General features: G+C 41.4%; 2 protein-coding genes across 2 annotated transcripts in view; one reads left to right on the top strand and one right to left on the bottom strand.

Annotated features, from left to right (window-relative positions):
- Positions 1 to 875: 875 nt before the first annotated feature.
- gnat2 (guanine nucleotide binding protein (G protein), alpha transducing activity polypeptide 2) lies at positions 876 to 9,662 on the top strand (the record flags this gene model as incomplete). Its single annotated transcript, XM_084333306.1, has 8 exons — positions 876 to 981; positions 4,520 to 4,562; positions 5,929 to 6,070; positions 6,500 to 6,657; positions 6,891 to 7,019; positions 7,114 to 7,243; positions 7,368 to 7,521; positions 9,472 to 9,662. 8 exons carry the CDS (start codon positions 876 to 878, stop codon positions 9,660 to 9,662), a joined length of 1,053 nt encoding a protein of 350 aa, XP_084189432.1.
- Positions 9,663 to 12,154: 2,492 nt separating this feature from the next.
- gnai3 (guanine nucleotide binding protein (G protein), alpha inhibiting activity polypeptide 3) overlaps positions 12,155 to 16,151 on the bottom strand; it is a 75,405-nt gene continuing 71,408 nt past the window's right edge. The window contains exon 9 of the mRNA XM_084333748.1: positions 12,155 to 14,333. The gene's annotated coding sequence lies outside the window, so the exon portion shown is untranslated. The remainder of the gene's footprint in view (positions 14,334 to 16,151) is intronic.

The following is a 16,151-nucleotide window of genomic DNA, read 5'->3' on the forward strand; positions in this document are numbered from 1 at the left end:
ACGGGGATTGATTGATGTTCACACAGTTTGATCCCGTCGATGTTTCAATGGCCACTCAGCAGTAGGGCTGCAGTGACTGTTGCTGTTTTTAGCCTCTACCTCACCACCTGGGATTTAAACGCCTTAAGCGCTAAGGCGTTTACCAGACCTTAATGCTTTTCCTCTCTGCCCTCGTCCACGTGATCGAACGGCTACTAAGAGCTGAAGAATATACTCTGTGTTCAGGGGAAGAGAAGCAGACAAGAACTTCCTTCTGTTGGAAATGTTAAGTCTTCTCCCATGATACTGTATCACAGTACGCACCAGTATCTATCCTACCCACACACACACACACACACACACATACACACACACACACACACACACACAGTTATCCATAAACCCCCATGTGAGAGCCACTCAATAAAAATATTGACATTACGAAGTACGAACCACATGAGTACTCTATAGTACATTTATTCCTGTGACCCCAATGTGCCAAAATGTGTCTGGGAAGCGTTTGATTTTAGAGAATGGAAGTGTTTGATTTGTCCTTTTCTTTTTTCCCCTCCTTTACAACCTTCACTACTGTCCTTATTAGGCTAATTGGATTGCTTGGCCAATCAGGAAGAAGGCCCTCCTAAGAAAGGGGTTTAAGCAGAGGGAATTAGAGGGTGGATCTTGGAAGTGACCAGAGTGCTCTATCGACTTGACCCTTGAGTTGTGTCCAGCTGATCATCAGAGGCCACGAAACCTGCACCTCCCTCCTCAATCCCCTTCCGCTCAGAAAGCACTTTGCAGCACGATTAGTACTGCCTCCCATTTCTTTGTTTGCAGCAGACAGAAGAGCCGTCAAAATTTCCTATCTCGAGGATCTTGATTTGGAGGAAGAAGTCATGGGAGCCGGAGGCAGTGCCGAGGATCAAAAGTCCAAGGAGTTGGAAAAGCAACTCCAGGTGGATGCCGATAAGGATGCTAAGACTGTCAAGCTATTACTGCTTGGTAAGTGGAACCACACGTAGGGTAGGAGGACACTGGAGTTGGCTAGAGCAGGGACCTTTGGGTCATCAGTGCGTCTAAACCAAGTAACATCTGGTTAGTAACATCTACCTCTGGACCGAGATTCAACCTCAAACTGCGAAATGAGCAATTTGGACTAAGGGCCTGCAGAGAGAGTCTTCAACGTTACAGCATAGGGCCACTCGAGGATGCCACGTCTAGCTGAAGGGCAATAAAAAAGGTTTGGTTTGTTGAAAAGGTAGACTCAAAACAACAGTTTCACGTAACAGTGTGAGTTGTGTTGAGAGCCAGACTACTTATTGCGTAGCAGAAGAAAGAACCGAATCGAGACCGTTGTAACCAAGGGGAGAATGAGTAGACTAGCTCCTTGGGTCAATGCACTTTGTGTTTCTCAGGACACTGAAGCGTTGGATCTTAGCAGGTGCCAAAACCTGCAGTGGCACATCTGCTCACTGCTTAGTCAGAAGTGAAGGATTCTCAGGGGGATTGAGAGACATTGCTGATAAATGTTCTATCTATAAGACTTGACAGATGACAGATGAGATGGCAGTCCAAGCCTGTGTAACTAAGGGGATAGGAAAGTGAAAAGGCATTATAGTGAGAGAGGGGAGCAGAGAGGGAGAGAGGAGAGGGATTTAAGTTGATGAGCAACAGAGATTTTAAGATGAAGTTCAGATTACCAACTGTCCTATCTACACCCAAACTGCTAAGTCCTCTCTAGGCTATCTGAATAACTGTAACTGCTTTCCCCCCCTATTGCTAGGTTTTTAGTGAGTTTTTCCTTACCTTCGCAGGGGGTATGTCTGGGAGTGTTGCATTCATTTATTTATGGTGTTTTTGTTTTGTTCTTGATTTATTGTGATGTTTCTTCTTGACTTGTTTAAAGAAGACGTGTCCGGCCCATGGGGACATTAACGTGTGTTGTCGGGCCTTACAAATACATTTGATTTGATTCTGTATAACTCCAAACTATAACTCCAATAATTTCCAACTAGAAAACATTGTGAATAGAATTTTGTATCCAATGGTTGAGCAGAATATCAGGCCTAGATAGTACACTTACTGCACAGGTAGGCATACAGATTTAGTCCCCATCATGATTTTTGAAGTTGCAAAGTCAAGATTTAAAAAAGAGAAAAGAAGACTGACCACTGGAACTTGAGGTTAAACTTTTGGAATACAAATAGAGACTGTGGCATTTGGTTTTTTAATTAACAAACGGTTATACATTTTTTTTTAGTGCTTACTTAATTTCCTCGCCGATCTCTTAGATTCAGGAATAAATAGTTACTTGTCTATTGGAACTATGTCTATTGGAGGAATTATTGTAAGGACACTGGTACTTAAAAGATCAGTCTTTGGTTAAAATGAATCAAGGTACAGTGGCTATGAAACGCCAAGCCGCTTAGCTAAGTGGTTTAGCCCAGATCCACTGGGCTGGATCTGGTAAGGTCTTCTGTGGTTCCTTCACTCTGATAGATAATTATTCATTATTCATAACACCAGTGAGCAATTTTAACTTAGTCCCACTGGATGCTGTTAGGATAAGCAAATGGTAGCTGTCTGCTTTTGTTGCATTAGACAGCCGTTACTGTGCATTGCAAGCCCTGGAGATACATTTGTCATGAACACGTTTTATTTGCAACAGTCTAACAGCCCGTCAAATCTTTTAATCAAAAAATGTATTCAGTTCCAGGAATCCAAGACTTGGTACAATGGAACGATCAATACTCATGCAGGATAAGCCGGTTTTACATACAGTACACACTCAAAGAAGCCCTAATATCTTCTGTGCTTTTATATCCTTATGACATCTCAAATTATGCCTACTGGTAATAGTATTGACTGTATTACATACCTTTCTAAAAAAGTAAAGTATGGTTGGTTTTCTCACCAATTAATATTTATTGGATTAACAAAAATAAAAGAAATATGAGGAGATGAACAATGTCGCAGTGAACAGAAAACAACTACCACAAAAATGGGATCCCAGTCAATTATTTCACCCAAAAGTAACGTATTTTCATGGCTATGATACAGTAGCCTACCAAACAAAACATTGTACATTTGCCCTCCATTAGATGCATGTAAATGTTGTAAGCCAACATCAATCATAATAAGTATAAGAGATAATTAAGTATTGTATAAGAGATAATCATAGTACTACAGAGCAGATGTAACTGGATCTGAAACACAGAGCAGATTATGTACTGGATCTGAACCACAGAACAGATGTAACTGGTTTTGAACCACAGACTAGAGGATGTACTGGATCTGAAAAACGGAGCAGTGCAGTGTTGCCAGATGGGAAATGTTCAATTATCGTCCCAGAGGCTGAAACATTTTTTTTTTCAGGAAAACTATTGTTTGCAAGTCATAAGAGAACAAATAGGCATAAATATGAAATATATTTATATTTATAATATATACAAATATGATAATTATCGTACATCTGTCAACCCTGGAGCAGAGTTCCACTCTGTGGGCTTTGATGAAATACAATAGGAGAGAACCTGCACAGAAGCCACCTGACAATCACCATCATATCTGTACAACTCTGCTATATCAAACCTGTTTACCTCTTGGGAAGCTGCAGAAATAATACCCCCCCACCACAAAGATTTCTCCCATCAAGGTGATGTGTAAAAAGTACAATTAGAAGTTGGCTAAGAGATTCACATTCAATGCAACGGTCAAGGCTAAGAGAATATCAGAAAACTGACCGAACAGATGGGCGAAAAGGAAGTATGAGACAGATGTGGATCAGAGTATGAAGGCAATCTGAATCATCAGAACTCTGTGGCTATAGTCGGCGAATGAAAACAAATCCTATACTGTCACACTGTGACCCCAATAATCCCGTCAGTGACCCTGAGCAGACCTACATACAGTAATGCTACATGTAGAGGTAAAACTAAAGGTGGGCTAAAGCCTGGGATCACAATAAAGCAAATCACCACCAATATGACAAACAATTATATTTCCAGATTAGAATGAATCAAACTCTATTTTACAAATAAAAAAAGGTGGTTAAACAAAACATGTTGATTGGTTCACTTCTTCACTGCTAGGTTGAGCCGTTTTAGGCCACAGGATGGACTTACCGCAGGCTCAACTAATTAGTCTTTTGACAGAGCTCAGTGGGCCTAGCTAGTGCCGGACGTCCATCTTTGGTTGCCCCATGGTATGGGAATTCCCTCTGGGCTTGGCCTGGCTGACAGTCAGTGATGTCCCCTGGTGTCCATGATCTCCTTACAGGCTTTCCTGTCGCCGGCAATATCGGCACTTAAAGTCCTGCAAATCCAATTGGGTCACTTACATTGTAATCATGTTAGAAAGGCATGTTTATCGAGTCATACGCGTCTTCTTGGTGTTGGGAACATTCTCTTTGAATTGATTGTATTATCTGGAATTACATTCTGTGGTTTGCTCCGGGTTACGCAATGTGTCTCTACTCAAAGGCATGTCGAAGCAATACATAGTGATTACTAATGTTAATATGAATGTGTTTCCCTTTCAGGCGCTGGTGAGTCAGGGAAAAGCACCATTGTAAAACAAATGAAGTAAGTAAAAATGACAAACACACTTAAAACAGACTGCATTAAGTGATGAAAGAATGAATATGTTATTTGTTAAACACCATGTCATCATTGGTGAGTAATTACAATGTACAGTCCCCCCCCCCCCCACCTCCTCCAATGTACAGTTTCTACGTCAAATGTATACTCTATTTTTTTAGACTCTTTTTGTATCACAAACAGTACTGTATTTGCAAATCTGGTATGTCATAAATGTATAGATGTAGCAGTACTGTCTATCTGTATGTCGTGTGTCATATATGTTATGATGAATTGAAAATGGGGGACCCTGATGTAAACAAGACGAAAGTCTTTCTCTGGTCTGCATCCCCTTAACAATAGACCTATCTCAAACCCTGCCCTCTTTTCTTGATCCTCCAATCACAACGGTCTCTTGCCTCGGACAAGCTTTGTTTGTCCGAGGCAAGCGACAGTTGTCATTGGAGGATCAAGAAAAGAGGGCAGGGTTTGAGATAGGTCTAATATTGAGCTGTACTGTATTGTACCCATTCTGCGATCTGTTAATAACATTTTCAATCAATCAATCAATCAATTACAAACCATTTGAAAATCCCTCAAAAACTGGAACAGGATACAGATTATATCAGGCAAAATGCCCCCACATCTCTGTCCATTTTGCTTTGCAGTGAAGTGTAGCACAAAGGTTAACAGCACAGACATCCGCTTGCACTCATTTGTCAGCACTTGCCTTTATGCACAGTGCAAATGTTGGCCGTGAGAGATGAACAGGGTTAGAAACATACCACCGGGTGGCACTGTGAATAGTGTATGTATGGATATCTGATATTAGCTGTGATCAGCAATACACAGACGACTGACTTCAAAGAACCATACCAGTCATTTTTGCCTTGATACAAAAATCTTTTTTCATAATCTTTGATATTTTTTTGGCATTTTAATTAAATCTGGTGACTTTATTCAGTTTATGTGTTGTTTAAGACACATTTTCTGATACACTGGAAGCCAATGGCAGTGGTAAATCTACAGTGAAAAGATTATGAAAAGATAAGGGTACCTTGATTTTTGTATTAGCATCAAGGCAAGAATGACTTGGAACCCACATGTCAAGAAGACTGCATGGTTCTTTAAATATCACTGTACTTGATCCTGGCACAAAAATATAGCAAGTAATTTGAACTGAAATACAAAATCAATTATTTTAACAATTAACTATTTCCCAGATGTGACTGTAGCATGATCAGTTAGTGATATGATTAACAGGTTCCTTCCTGTTCATTCAGTTGAACATGGATGAAGAATGACAAAAGCTTTGCACTGGATTTGACCTTTTATCTATCCTTACCTCAACCTCTTTCTCTTCTGTGAAAAGGATTCTCCATCAAGGAGGTTATACAAAAGAGGAACAAATGGAGTTCAGAGCCGTCATCTTCGGCAACATCCTGCAGTCTGCTCTGGCTATCGTCAGAGGCATGGAGATGCTGTCCATCGATTTTGGTTCAACATCTGCACAGGTCTGGTATCACACAAAAAATATATACATTGTATTAGACATGGACTCCACATTTTATTTGTATTTTTATGTAGAGTAATTATAAATAAATAAAAATTATAATAATAAAAAATAAACATCCTTTAGACAGCTTTTAGAAAGGTGCAGAATAAAAGTATTGCTTTCCTCCCAAAAATATTGATTAATGAATGTATCATTTAAAAGATGTTGGTGGGTCCAAAATTCCGTTTGTTTATATGTTGCCTGCATGTAGCCCCTCCCTACTTCTCATTTCCCCACATGGAATGCACCTGATTGGACATGCTGGTGCTCTAGTGTGACATCTAGTGGCCAGATGTTATCTATAGCACCTTTAAGTAGTACAAATCCCTTGAGAGTGCTGATGGTTTCTTTGTATCCTGTATGTGTGTGTGTGTGTGTGTGGCTACAGGAAGATGCTCAGAAGCTGCAAAACTTGTCAGACTCCATTGAGGAAGGCACCATGCCCGTTGAAGTGTCCGATGTCATCAAGAAGCTGTGGAAAGACAGTGGCATTCAGGCCGCATTCGACAGAGCTGCTGAGTACCAGCTCAATGACTCTGCTGGCTAGTGAGTCAACAACTACATACACCTTATTAAGCTTACTGGAATTGAGACCTGGATAGTGGATACACATTCACAAGATGAAAAAAGCGGGGAAAAAGAGCTAACGTCTAACTTTACAAGTTAGATAAAGAAAGTAAAAAAGGACGGTCACCCTTGTGCTGAAAGGATCAAATAAAAGGAGAGATTTCAGGTCTGAATCCTGAATACCATGTGTTTTTCCACTTTGTCATCTGCAGCTACCTTAGTGAATTCGAAAGGATCACCACGCCGAACTGGTTGCCCACTGAGCAGGACGTGCTGCGATCTCGAGTCAAGACAACTGGTATCATCGAAGAACAGTTCTCCTGCAAAGAGCTGCACTTCAGGTTAGTCACCACAGTGCATGTTGCAAATTTGTGACACTAGTTAACCGTGAATAGGAATCGGCTGACTTTGCTTTGGCTCTTCCCTGATAACTAGGATGTTTGACGTGGGTGGCCAGAGGTCAGAGAGAAAGAAGTGGATCCATTGTTTCGAGGGTGTGACCTGCATTATCTTTTGCGGAGCCCTCAGTGCATATGACATGGTGCTCGTAGAGGATGATGAAGTGGTAAGATGGCAGAGAAAGGATCCTATATAACAATGATCGATATATATGACAATTATATATCATATGTACAGTATAAAATAATGAAATGCCAGCAAACCAACTCTGTTCCTCTCGACTGTTGTAGAACCGCATGCACGAGTCCCTCCATCTATTCAACAGTATCTGCAACCACAGATTCTTCATGAAGACCTCCATCGTACTCTTCCTCAACAAGAAGGATCTGTTCGTGGATAAGATCAAGAAGGTCCCCCTGAACATCTGCTTCCCAGACTACGATGGTGAGTCCATCTGACGCTGCCTGCTATAAGACATCTGAGATGCATCGAGCTAGGGTGTCTGTAAGGACAAATTGCGGTCAAAGTGTTTGCATGTTTCATGAATTATGCCTCCTGCTGCGCATTGTGTGATAAAAAGCCAAGGTCTTGCAGTTGCTGCCTAATTGATGTCCAGGGTGATGATTTCAGGTTGGAGGCCTGGTCAGTGCTCTTAAGAGTATGAGAGAATAAATACGCTGGGGCGGGGCTAGGGGGTGGCTACTTGGGCTCAAGCCCCGAATGTATTCTGAAAAGCCCCGAATCTATTTATAAAAAAAAAAGAAAAAACGTTTTATTTATTTTTATACAATTCATCATTGTTACATGAAAATATGTTTGCACCAGATTTAGCAGAGGCTAATTTCCATCTGTGGTCTATCCAGCTGCTAACTGTATTTGAGTGAGTTAAGTCTTGGTGTTATGGTAGACTCAGACCTAAGCTTTAAATCACAATCAACAAGTTGACAAAAACTTAATTCTTCCACCTTAGAAACATAGCTAAAGTACGGCCATTTATAAATCAAAAGGACGCTGAAAACCAGATCCATGCCTTTATCTCAAGCCAACTCGACTACTGTAATGCACTCCTTACCGGCCTCCCGAAAAAATACGATGATAACTATTTTATTGCAATGCACTATTGCATTATTTTATTCTATTTTACTAACTATTTTATTGCACTGCACTATTTTACTTTGTATCAGTGAATCATAGACGCCTGGCCATAAGAGCATTCGGAGCATCTCTGCTCTCCCACTATTGAACTTGGGGGAGCAAAGGTATGATCTTGCTCCACCACTTTTTTATTATATGAAAAATATGATATATCCCCCCCCCCCAATATATAAATCTAACCATAACTACGTTATGGTTAACTGAGTTTTATAGTGAAAAGAGCAGCTTTATTGGTCAAGATTGAAGGCTCTATATTGCAGGAAATTGCACGTACAGGTTCATTAAATTAAAAAAAAAATTCAAACCACCTGCCAAAAAAAAAAATTCAAACCATTCAGCCTGCCAAAAAAAAAAAAAAAATTAAATAAAGGGCACCTATCTGGGCTAAGCCCCGGATCTCCTACAATCCTAAATCCGCCCCTACTCTGATAGTGAAAGAAACAGTGGCTCGCTGCTCACCTGTCAGTAATCCAGTCATACTTGGGGAATGATCATATGAGACCAGTTTTATCATAGGAAAATGTGTGTACAAAAGAGAGTTGTTATGTATTATGCATTATTCTTCACAGCTTAATCTCTCAGAAAGCAAAGTAAATACTAGACAATCTTTCATGTCCTCTCTTTACTCTTCTAATGTCCTCTTATCTTCTATTCTAATGTCCTCTTATCTTCTCTTCTAAATGTCTTCTCAAAAATGCTATCGACCATATTCACGTGCCAGCCATTTTGTTCTCATGTCATGCTCAGGTTGGGATTCCTTCACACCCTGTTCCGGGAAAGTAATCCCAACCTGAGCATGACATACGAGGAAATGGCCACTGTGTGAATATGGTCAGTGGAGAAGGTCAGAATCTCTTCCCCTTAGATCCTCAGTATATGATTTGAAAAGGAGTAAAATAGATGGTGGCTAATATGAATCAAGACTAAAATAATTAAGATGAGTCACGCTAAATATCTTGAGCTTCATTTACATATATCAGCTGATTAGTGCAACATCGTTCATGCTAAATATTGAAGGGACGGTATTTTTAACAAGGTTATTTTTTGAGGGACAGTGGGAAATTCACTCCCTACAGTATACTATACATATATATATATATATATATATATATATATATATATATATATATATATATATATAGGCGCTGAGAAGGAAACAGAGGGTGGGACACTTAACACTAAGTTTGATGCTCTTTTAAAACCATAACCCCCCCCCCGCCCCCCTCTAATTTGGTGCAGGTCCGAACACATATGACGACGCCTCCAACTACATCAAGACACAGTTCATGGACCTGAACATGAAGAAAGGTGTAAAGGAGATCTACTCCCACTTGACCTGCGCCACAGACACACGGAACGTGCAGATTGTGTTCAACGCTGTGACAGACATCATCATCAAAGAAAACCTTAAAGAATGCGGTCTTTTCTAAGCATCTATAGAGTGGAAAAGGTACAGTGGCGCAGTACAACCTAACGTTCTTGGCTCGACAGGAAAAGCAGTGTGGAGTGACCACATCGCTCTGTTGACACAACGTAACGAGGTCCGGCTGTGACCCGACATTGGGGAGGACAGACCCCTGGCAATTCAATCAAAACCACACAGGACATAATCTGGTCATGCAGTGTTGCCAAGCAACAATTCCTGACCATATTTGCAAATAGTACTCGTGCTGCACGGCCCATAGTGACTCTTGGGGAATGATAATCTCTATCTCATAACGCTTTATGTGGAAATGCTTCAACAACTGCCTCCCGGTGCGACACAGATCAAATTAACTGACCATTCTTTAAATCAAACCGAAATGACAGTAATAATATATCTTATTTTGGAAATAATAGCTGGTCTACGACCTATGAGATGCCGTTGGCTGGCTCACAAGAGTAGACACATTTACGACACACAACTTTGATGGCATTTCAAATGTTGGGGTCACGGGAATATTCTGACTCCAACATTAGTCTGCCTGCCAAAGAGATGGGCGAGAACCCCTGGCATTATGACTAAATAGATGGCAAAAAAAGTCTAGATGCTATGTAACTGACTAAGACTGTTTCTTTTCTTCTGCTTCACAGAATGTTTTTTCCAACCTTAACCCCTCACCTCACTCATTGGCATTGACCAGGGGAATGCACTAATGGAGGAACGCAAAGGATCCTAAAGGTTGTCCCGACTGTTGTGTTAACATCACTGCTACCATGCCAAGCCCCCCCGGTTCCTCCACATCACTCCTAGGCGTCACCCCTTTTTGCAACAGTACCCTCCTGCAAAACAGTGCATTTCACATCCAGCTGGAGTGAAACAACCATTAAGTCACCATATATCCCTTGTGGTCATGCGAGAGAAATGAGAACGGAAATATAAAGTATAATGTATAAAGATCTTTTTTTCTTTTTTTTTAGAGCAGCTCTTGACAGCATCTGAATCTGAAGTGTGTAATCCCCCCCCCCCCCCTGGAATCTGCTGGTATGAAAAGTTAAATGTGAGATAGTTGCTTCAGCCAATTCCTCATCGCTTCCTAAGATGTCACTTTTTGACTGTATTGTTTCTCGCATTTTAAATTGGAAACCAAGCCCCATCAGATTAATGTGAATAAAAAAAGGGGGGAAATATTAATATATTGAATAGCAACATTGCAACATTTGTTTTTGTTATTAAGTGCAGTAGTCTCTGTGGTCTTGATATTTTAACTGTAAAGAGTTGCTGTGCATTATCGCAGTGGATATTCTCCAGTGCTTACAGTAAGTATGTCCAGATTACAAACCAAAAATTGTACATGTATCTATTCTATAGTGTTAATGTATTTCAATTCACTTACAAAACTTTAAACATTTTGATGTGATGAATAAAAAAAAATATTAATAAAGAAAAGGAGGACCAAACGTGTTAGAGGAACTTTGTACATAAGAGTAGACTGATCGCTATATTTTGAAAGACGAATAATTCAGAAAACTATAATGGAATACAGAGAAAGAGGGAAAGACTAGACGGATGTTGCTTTATTATGAAAAAGGGATTGTAAATCTATTGAGTTTTGTCCTTTCTTATGAAATGTAGAGGCATGAAATAAAGATGCATTAACTCCAATCTCTTTCTGTCTCCGAGCCGTTGCTACTGAAACGTCACAATAGTGCAGACGTACCGTGTATTGAACAGTTAAAAAAACGTATTTACCAGTAGCCAGTTCCCGAAAGTTATCGCCCTTGGGAGAGACACTGTTGCCGTTCTCTCCTGTGTATATGGACGGAAATGGCGCACAAAGATGGCATGTGATATAAGAGACAATGAAGAGAGCGACTGATCTGTGTTTTAAAGGTCTGCGGTGCCCAGAGCGGGGCTGCTGCTGAGATGAGTCAGTGGGCCACCGCTGAAGCATGGAAGGGATGGAAGGTGTGTCACACAGAGAGAGAGAGAGAGAGAGAGAGAGAGAGAGAGAGAGAGAGAGAGAGAGAGAGAGAGAGAGAGAGAGAGAGGGAGAGAGGAGAAAGAGAGGAGAGAGGGAGACAGGGAGAAGAGAGAGATAGAGAGGTCTACAGCAATCTTTCTACTCTGCATGACCTGCTTGTCTGGTCCATTTGGCTGAAAGAGACCTTTTACCTTTCAGTGATTCACTGACCTACAATAAAGGCTTACAGTGGATATAGGGCGAGCAGTAAGAGATGCTGACAGTTTGCTATCGATTAGGCATCAGGGTTGGGGATCGATTCCTTTTCAATTCAATGACTTCAGGCAAAAAATTTAAACACTGAAAAAACTTTTTTGCCATGAAAAGGTATTATACGACCTATTAACAAGAAAATAAGACTGAACATTCCATCGTTGTAAACGGTTATTCCCGTTTCAATTCTGAAGTGATAGGTAATTGATCCCGACCCCATTACGCATTTAACAGAACACAAGGTAAGAAGAAAAGTTTAGTGCCATCATTTAATAGTGTTAAGAGGAACAATACAACTGCACACATTCAAAACTCAACCAGACATGTAACTCCCGACTAACTTTCAGGAACGCTGGCTGTACATCATAATGTTCTGTGGAAGAAGTCACCCATTCCACCGCCCGGAACCGCACTTGGGTTATATTGGCAACATAATTCTAACAAAGGGAGAGAGAGAGCGTGACACCATTTAATATATAACAACACTTTCTCCCATTGTAACTAATGTTCTGTTGAAGATTCATGTGTTTATTTAAAAAAAAAATTAAACTTTTTAGCGTTTATCGCTTTTCTGGTCAAGCATGACCGACAGAAACAGGTTGAATGGGATGTAGAGTAGGGGAAGACACTCTGAGAAAATACGGTGGGTCCGGGAATCGAACTTGTGTACCCCAGATCCGTGACGAGCACTGTTGTCCTCGACGCAGAAATAGCGCCGAGATACGCGGTGAGCTACGGGAGCTCCCGATTCATGTGTTTATTATGGTCAGTTTTATTCTTCTGGACTTACATCAAAAAAAAAAAAAAAAAAAACCTAGAATAGAAATGTGTCTCCTAGTAAAATATCAAGCAGTGAATGGCAAATTGTCGTTCATGCAGGTATTAATTATTCATGTTTTACAAAGTCCTGTGAAATGATGGCAGAACAAACAAGAGTTGTCCCTTAATAATACAGCTTTACACGTCTTGGGCTGCAGTGACATGTCCTAAGTATAAAAATATTGTTCAATACAAACTGTTTTAATTTAGTTTCGTTTTTTTTTTTACTACGTACACAGCTACATAGCACTGGCAAAAATAACCTCAATTCTTTTCAATCTAGACAAAAAAACAACAACTCTGGATTACTAAAACTCAAGACAGAACTGTTAAGAGTATATATACATCAAATGGTTCCATGTAAAATCCAGGCCCATACATAAATTATGGTATTCACACAACCAATAGATGGAAATTCTATATAAGTGCAACCCAAAATTCAAATAAAATATAACAACAAATGCAAAAAAGGACAAATAAAATGAAACGAGAGAGAGAGCAAATATTCAATGAAAAAGATTATTTGATACAGCCTCACAGCTAAGAGGGAATGCAACACATGTCAGTTAGGAAAACCTTGAGATGAAGCCATGAAACTCAATTGAAAATTAGCAGTTTTGTTTTTGGTCCTCATGCATAGTATTGTGACGCCCTACAAAAATATTTGAAGAGACAACAGAGGGTCTCTAAACTAGAGCCCGACCCATACTGGGGTTTTGAGGCAGATGCCAATACAGAGTAAAAATGTATAGCAAGGATCCCTCAAACTTAGTCATCAAAGAGTTGACAAAAATATGTACTGTACAAAATGTACTGTGAATATGAATATCTATCGTATCTATAGTAGTAGTATTTGTACTAAATGCAAAATAACTGCCTAGTTTGGGCCTAATTGTGCATGTGACTAGCATCAATTAGCCTGGCTGTAAAGAGGAGTCTTGTGTGGCTCTATTGAGTCTAGTTTCATTCGGATATCTTGAAGTGAAAAGTCAAGGGACCCCTTTGAAATTGGCCATGCCCATGGCGTTTTCCTCCCATCAAGTTTAAGCTATCTTAAAATAGCTTAACTTTAGCTTAACTTTGCACATGCTAGCTCACTTTGTCAGTGAGATAGCATGACATGGCTGGTACTTTTGGATTCCGACATCTCAAGATCTCTTTGTTTACCAGTATCTTTGTGCTATCTAAAAAAATTTAAATAAAAAAAATCCACTCCCTAAAGGCGGTTAATCAAACGGCGGGATATTGGTAGCATAAACGCTGATACTGATATATCGGTGATAAGCCAATATCGGCCAGGCTCTACTCTAAACTGCCAGTTCTGTGTGACGGACACAAAGGCCATAAGAATTACAGGACTCTTAAATTAACTCACAGTGATTGTTTACACAAGACACCCCTAATCACTTCCTCTCTGCGTTGACCATGGTAAAAAAAATCAAAAAATCTGTCAGTAAAGAATAAGAGACATGAATTGAAATAAGTCCCCAGATTAGTGGAATGGAGGTCCTGTGTGCAGCACGACCACCTGCTCAGTTCGTTTAGTCACGCCTACTTTCCCCAAATCGTCTACTGCAAGTCAGAGCAGCCCCAGCAGTCCTCAAGCCTCCTCCCAAGACACCCACGCTGCAGAACAAAAAAGAGAGGACAGAACAATAACCTAGGGGTCCGCAAAGACGATTTCAAACTAGAAATGGTAACAACAGCTTACAGTTTCTACGTCAAATGTATATACTCTCTTTTCTGGGCTCTTTTTGTATCACAAACAGTACTGTATTTGCAAATCTGGTATGTCATAAATGTATAGATGTAGCAGTACTGTCTGTCTGACTGTATGTCGTGTGTCCCCACCTCCCTAAAACAAGCCAGAGTCACGCCCCTCATAAAAAAACCAACCCTGAACCCCACCGTCATAGCCAACTATCGTCCTGTCTCTCTTCTCTCCTTTCTTTCTAAAACACTTGAACGTGCTGTATCCAACCAACTTACTGCTTATCTCTTACAGAATGACCTCCTAGACCCCAATCAGTCTGGCTTCCGGACTGGCCACTCCACAGAAACGGCCCTCATTGCGGTCACAGAGGCACTTCACTTAGCAAAAGCGAAAGGCCTCTCCTCTGTCCTGATTCTCCTAGATCTATCTGCAGCCTTCGACACAGTCAACCATCAGATCCTCCTCGCGGCCCTCGCAGGAATGGGAGTGGCTGGATCTGCGCTGACATGGCTGACATCATACCTCAACGACCGCTCCTACCAAGTGTCATGGAGAGGGACTCTGTCGGCCACCCGCCCCCTCCGGACGGGTGTCCCCCAGGGCTCGGTCCTAGGACCCCTTCTCTTCTCCCTCTACACTAAATCACTGGGTAACATTATCACGTCTCATGGCTTCTCATATCATTGTTATGCCGATGATACTCAACTCTTCCTCTCCTTCCCTCCCTCAGATATCCACGTCTCTGAGCGGATCTCGGCCTGTCTGTCCGACATCTCCGCCTGGATGACGACCAACCACCTCAAACTGAACCTAAGCAAAACAGAATTGCTCCACCTGCCGGCCAAATCCTCCCCCCTGACCGACCTCTCCATCACAGTCGAGAATGCAGCTGTGACCGCGTCCCCGACCGCCAAGAACCTTGGTGTTGTCCTCGACGACCAGTTGAACTTCTCTGCTCACATCGCAGCGACAACCAGAACCTGCAGATTCCTCCTGAGCAACGTCAGAAGGATACGCCCCTTCCTGACAAAAGAAGCCACCCAACTCCTCATCCAATCAACAGTCATCTCCCGCCTCGACTACTGCAACGCACTGCTAGCTGGCCTCCCGGCCACTGCCACCAAGCCTCTTCAACTCATTCAAAACGCAGCGGCCCGCCTGATATCAAACCTACCGAAGTCGGCCCATGTCACCCCACTTCTTAGGGACCTGCACTGGCTCCCCATTGCTGCACGTATCCGCTTCAAGGCCCTCGACCTAGCATACCGTGCAGCAAAGGGAACCGCTCCCGCCTACCTCCGGTCAATGGTCTCTAACTACACACCCTCAAGACCCCTACGCTCTGCATCTTCTGGCCGCCTCAGACCTACTCCTATCCAAGCTCCCGGAGGGTCATCAAAGAGAAGCCGCCTATTCTCAGTCCTTGCCCCACAATGGTGGAATGAACTACCCATCCCAGTTAGGACAGCCGAATCCCGTCCAATCTTTCGCCGTCGACTAAAGACTCACTTCTTCAACCATTATCTGAAATGATTAAAAAAAAAAAAAAAAAAAAAAAAAAAAAAAAAAAATCTAACCCTGACTAACCTTACTGTCATGCACTTGTCCTAATAAACTAACCTACACTGTAACACGCAACACTTGATGAACATTGTTACTCAGCTGATAGAGTTGTACCCTTCTTGCTGTCTTGTCGTACAGAACTTGTAAGTCGCTTTGGATAAAAGCGT

The sequence above is a fragment of the Notolepis coatsorum genome (assembly GCF_963971535.1).
Source record: "Notolepis coatsorum genome assembly, chromosome: 17".
Lineage (NCBI taxonomy): Eukaryota > Metazoa > Chordata > Actinopteri > Aulopiformes > Paralepididae > Notolepis > Notolepis coatsorum.